This window comes from Propithecus coquereli, unplaced genomic scaffold (genome assembly GCF_000956105.1).
Source record: "Propithecus coquereli isolate 6110/MARCELLA unplaced genomic scaffold, Pcoq_1.0 Scaffold43, whole genome shotgun sequence".
Lineage (NCBI taxonomy): Eukaryota > Metazoa > Chordata > Mammalia > Primates > Indriidae > Propithecus > Propithecus coquereli.
The window spans coordinates 2,724,208-2,730,365 of record NW_012150063.1 but is presented as its reverse complement, the minus strand read 5'-3'; the positions used below and the strand labels follow the sequence as shown (position 1 = coordinate 2,730,365).

Below are 6,158 nucleotides of genomic sequence, written 5' to 3'. Positions count from 1 at the left end.
AGTAGAGGGACTAAACTAGTTTAGTGGGAATAATCCTAAACTAAAGGCTGCTCTAGTCCTGCCTAACAAAGCACAAAGGCAAGCACTGAGAGAACTGTTTCCAAGCAACTCAACTCTGTCTCAGATCAAAGCTCGAAAATATTTAAAGGAATATAAAAAAATTCAGCATCTGCCAGTATAAAATCCACAATGTTTGGCATCCAAAAAAAAATTTCTAAGAAGGAGAAAAATGTGACTCAAAACTCATAATGAGGAGAAAAATTAATCTCATGAAACAAAGACCCAGAGATGACAGAATTAGTAGACAAGGACATCATCATAACATCTATCATTTCTAACTCCATGTATTTTAGGAAGGGAGGAAAAACTATGAGCATGTTACCTATTTGATTACGTATGCTATACTTTTCAATTTTTATTTTTAAAGGCATGAACATTGTCTTTTTTTTTCTTTTAAATACATAAAACTGTCACTGAAAAGAGTAGAACTTCACTGGCTAAAGGAAGGGCAACAACACAGAATCCCACCGACTTGTTCTAACATCTTGCCTGAATGGAGGTGCTGGAGGTGTAGATGGAAAATCCTAGCGCACTTACCATCAAATAGTACAGAGACTACTGGGATATCAAAAGTTATTAACATAAACACTGAAGGAATGACACAATTAGAAACTCATGCTTTTTGCAACCACCAATGTTAACAACTGATTTAACAAGGATTGCCAACAGCTGCTAAAACCAAGATGTGAAAGGTGTTGGGAAAACAGGATAGACACATTGTCTCAAAGTATCACCCACAGACTTCTTACTACAAAGTTACAAAGTTACAAAGCAGATGAGGTTCCTTTGCAAGGAAGGGATGTGGGGAACATCACCTCAACCAAGTGATCAAACTTAGCTGCTGGTATCACTATTAAATAACTGACTTTATATCCCTTGATGTGATACAATAAGAAGTGCCTATAACCTATGAAGTATTCTTGCTAAAAATGTTTAATCTGAGTTTCATCATGAGAAAAAAATCAAACAAAAACAAAATGTTGGAGACACATTCTATAGGAAACTAGCCTGAACTTTTTAAAAAAATAAACAAACAAAAAAAGGTGGCACAAAAAACAAAACAAAAAAGGTAACAGAATTATCTTGGATTAAGAATTAAAGATACATAGCAAGCAAATGCAAAGCATGAACTTGACTTCTCAGTCACAAAGTAAAACAGCTATAAAAGAAATTTTTATAACTAGGAAAATATGAATACGAACTATGTATATCAGACGGTGACATAGTATTGTTATATTTTTTTAAGAGTGATATTGATACTGGGATATATAGACGATGACCTTATCCTTAGGAGACATATGCTGAAAGATCCAGTGCCAGGTGTCCACAACTTGAAGTGAATAAAAAAAAAAAAGAAGTAAAACTGCATATAACGTGTCTGGATATAATGTGCATATATATACTTTGCATGTAGAGAAAAAATGTATAAAGCTGGGCGCGGTAACTTGTGCCTGTAAACCCAGCACTTCGAGAGGCCGAGGCCAAGGAGGATCCCTTGAGGCCAGGAGTTCGAGCGAGACTAGCCTGAGCAACACAGTGAAATCTCATCCTTTCAAAAAATAAAAAAAAATCAGCTGGGCATGGTGGTGCCTGCCTATAGCCCCAGCTATTCTGGAGGCTGAGGTGGGAGGACCACTCGAGCCCAGCAGTTTGAGGCTGCAATAAGGTATGATGATGCCCCTGCACTCCAGCCTGGGTGACAGTAAGCATGGCAAAATATTAATGGTGACAACTGGTGAATCTCTAGAGTATGTAGGCAGTCCTTTTACTATTCTTTCAACTTTTCTTGATTAAATATTTTCAAAATAAGCAAACTGGAAGTACAAAGTCATTAACACTCCTTGAGCACACAGAGGAGAGTAATACTATAATGAATAAAAGTCACCTTGTAATTAAATTCCCAAAGAATAAACTGAACATGCAAATTTGTCTCTAACTCAAACAGCACTTTCATCTTAGAAACAGTTTTACCAAATCTGTATTTCTTGAAAAAGGTGATACAAAAGGCAGCCTAAACTCAATTCAAGTACTTAGAAGGAAGAATAAAACAGGTAAGGTTATTTCAGGTATACTAGAAGTTATTGGAAAATAAGAATATGTATCTTTCCTCATGCAATAGGTCAAAAGGGTAGGATAATATCAGTCCATATTTAGGCAAAAATATTTAAGTTGATCAACTTACCTCCTAAAGCCTAGAATTAGGCTGCCTCTAAGAGAATTAAATGAGAAAGGCAATGTATTTGATTTCACTGCAAAAGAAAATGACCATCATTAAATCTCAGACCAAACAAGCAAACGAACCAAAAAACCCTACATTATCAACTTATGTCTTTTACCTTTCATTTTGGAAATTTTACTTAAAGAATGAAAATGCTGGCCGGGCGCGGTGGCTCACGCCTGTAATCCTAGCTCTCTGGGAGGCCGAGGCGGGCGGATTGTTTGAGCTCAGGAGTTCGAGACCAGCCTGAGCAAGAGCGAGACTCCGTCTCTACTAAAATTAGAAAGAAATTAATTGGACAACTAAAAAATATATAGAAAAAATTAGCCGGGCATGGTGGCACATGCCTATAGTCCCAGCTACTCGGGAGGCTGAGGCAGGAGGATCGCCTGAGCCCGGGAGTTTGAGGTTGCTGTGAGCTAGGATGATGCCATGGCACTCTAGCCCGGGCAACAGAGTGAGACTCTGTCTCAAAAAAAAAAAAAAAGAATGAAAATGTTTTCATAGAAAATTAATTTGATAATACAGTAATATATATTTGCAAAATAAGCTACCCTTTTAATGCATATTTACTTCAATTTCATAAATATATACAACTAATAAATTTATAAATATTATTTCATATAAACAGCAATTACTATTAGTAACATTCCGGCATACTCAAAGTCTGTCTGATACACATACGGAGGCTGTAAGTTATCGGACGCTGCGGCACTATGAAGACAGAGACTGTAATACCCTATAGTGCTTTTGTTCTTTAAAGACAGTAGACGAAGGGAAAAGTTCTGACAGAGGTATTGGGTTCTGTTGAACCATTCACACTTTCTCATTTCATTTTCCACTCTGATCAATGACCAGCAGCCATACAATGACAAAAAGTCATAACAAAATAGGTCTTTACTTCTGTTATGGAATTGACTTATATTGATCTTTCATTTTTCTGAGGATTTATTTGCTCTACTCCTCATTTTGGCATTTAACAGTCTACAACCTTATGTGTTTCCACGCTGACATTGTAAGCCTGATACGCCTCAGTGTAAGAATCGGGCCTTCTACTGATTCTTCACATAATCCTTGCCATAACTAGCAATGGAATCACAGTAGGCATCTCCTTAATCTGTTTTTCCCTGCAATTGTTTCAAAATGGTACCATGTCATAAGTAATTGAGTTAATCTTTTTACTATAAATGTAATGGGCTACTGAATGATACAAGATAGGTGGAATTAGAGATGAATTCATAGTAGAGGCAAATTCTGAAGACAATAAATACAGTTTAGATGAAGATTAAGATATCTGGCTTAATGTTTTTAAAAACTCACGGGAGGAGTCAGAGTCATTTTTAAGATTTGTACAACTCCCCTAAATATAAATAAAAAATTAGCCAATCCACACCAAGGAGAATTGTTTCAGATTGGCTACTATATCCCTTGAAGAAAGAATGTAATTTTCTCAGTGGTTTTACAGCTTTTGAAAATCTAAAAGTTATTCAAAAAAGGACCTGCGCTTAGTCACTCCAGGAATTTTAAAGTGGACACAACCACAGCCCTCTCAGCAGTTTTAATTTTGCCTGGGCAAATTAATTTTCCATGCCTACAAACACAAGTGGGAAAATGTTTCCTACTACCCCAAAACTTAATCAAGGTAATCCATTTTCTCTTCTCTACGACCTGGCATGGCTTGTGATGTATTAATAGTAACCAATGGTGCAGACCCAAGAGCTGCCTAAAGCAAACACCAGCAATTACAGAACTAACTGCTCTTCACGAACTGTAAATCAAGGGGGGAGGGGGAAGGTACTGACCAGAGTACGCGCAAATATTCTTTAAAGTTCCTGGAATTTTCTTTTTCAAATTAATAAACAACCTCTTCAAAATTTATTTTTATACTATTTAAAAATATTATTTCACAGAATACTGTCAGGTTTTATTCATTAAAAAGGTGACCAGAAACATCTCAGTAAGCTGGAAGGCTGCTGACAAAAAGCATCTAGTTTCCTTAGCAACAAACAAGTCTGAAAAATCAAGAGGTTGACAATGAAGTGAAATGGATGGTATGATAAAAGGAAAAGGCAGCTCTCATGTATGCACCTTTCGAGCCCAGATTCCTCTGCTAATGCTTCTCTGTTTTCATCTTGTCAGTATGGAAAATCTATATATTATAAAGAGTGGAAGGCAAAATCAATACAGTCAAATAGCAGTGAGCATTAATACCCAACCTTAGACTCAAACAATTATACCTGTAACAGTCACCATTTTCCATACTGGACACTTTGCCTTTCCCTTACAATATTACAATGCACTATTTTAAAGACATATACACAAGTAATATATACCAATAACCTGGTTTTTACAAAGCTTCCACCTATACAATTTGATTATACATTAATCAGAGCTTAACTTTTAACATTTCAGGGAGCTAAAAACTGATGTTTCGTATTATATTTTTAAATGGTGTATTTTTCACAGGCTCTGAAAACTGGCAACATCTTACGTATTTATTAAAAATAAAATGTGATATGGTGAAAAAAATAAAGTCAGAGGATCTTGCTTCTGGCTCAAGTTGCTAATCTTATGCAAATCATTTAACTCTCTATGCCTTTCTTCATCTATCAACGGAGGTAACTGAATCACCATGTGATGAGAATTGTAAAGCACTCTAGCATTTTTAAATGTTTAGTAAACATATGCTGTGTTTTTGTTAACAAAGACTAGGAGATGGCTTCATGTAACTTACCTGACAATAATCTAGACGTCAGTTCAGAAAATACTTTCAGAAAGTTATCTTATCTGATTTCACAACAACCCCCACAAGATAGATAGGTACTATACCCACTTAATGAAACTGAAGCAAAGAGAGGTTAAAAGACTTGTTCCAGGTCACATAATCAGTGGCTGAATTATAAAGAGGACCTAAGTCTTCAGGGTCCCCAGTCCAACCTCCACTCCAACATCACGTTGTATCCGAAGTCCTTCCAACTTTAAAATTACTTTCACATTATCTGCAAGTTCAACTCATAAACTGTCTTATATTTAATAAAACATATAACAACTTCCTTGCTTTCACTGCATAAAGTACCCAGCATGCCCTCCATAGTACAGAAACTAACACTTGTCAAGTTTACTGCTAATGTTGCATACTTACAAAATGATAAAACATATTCTAAGTTCCCATTTACTGTTTCACTTCTCAATTCAGCTTGAGAAAACGTATCACTTTTAGGAAGACATCCATTTTCCTGGAGATAAAGCATATATCAATGATAATATGCCTCAGCTAATAATATTTTGATACACCATTCAAATTTCCTGCTTTCCTATTTCTTTTTATCACCATATCTGATAATCTATCGTTTTAAAAAATAATTTTCTAGGATAATATATAAGCTAAATAACCGAATTTTAGTCTAAGTTTTCAGATGTAGCTCTAACATTCCAAATTAAATGCTTATCTTCAAATACAGATAATCTGTTATCCTTAGAGGGTCTTCCTTCCAGAAGAGTTTACTACTGAAGACACTAGAACAACTCTTTCTCCAAGACAAAACAAAAAGTCAATGCATGGATGTAAAATGATACTTTGGGGCACATAGTGAGGTAAGGATCAAACTTAATTTAACTTCAAGTAGTTCATCACTTGTCCCAACATCATTTGTTTAATAATTTAAGTATATAAACTAATTTTATTTAGTTCAAATATATTTACTGAATCATTTTATAACAGCATAATATTAAAAACTACCCACATAAGCAATAATAAGCAATGTATAAAAATAAATTATGGGCTGGGCGCGCTGGCTCACGCCTGTAATCCTAGCACTCTGGGAGGCCGAGGCAGGCGGATTGTTTGAGCTCAGGAGTTCGAGACCAGCCTGAGCAAGAG

The 6,158-nt window shown here is 35.7% G+C and overlaps 1 protein-coding gene across 1 annotated transcript in view; it reads right to left on the bottom strand.

Annotated features, from left to right (window-relative positions):
• Positions 1-6,158, bottom strand: part of LRPPRC (leucine-rich pentatricopeptide repeat containing) — a 138,741-nt gene that overhangs the window by 86,495 nt on the left and 46,088 nt on the right. The window contains exons 13-14 of the mRNA XM_012653791.1: positions 5,421-5,514; positions 2,242-2,309 (exon numbers count right to left, since the gene is read on the bottom strand). Of these exons, the coding sequence (XP_012509245.1) occupies positions 2,242-2,309; positions 5,421-5,514 (162 nt within the window). The remainder of the gene's footprint in view (positions 1-2,241; positions 2,310-5,420; positions 5,515-6,158) is intronic.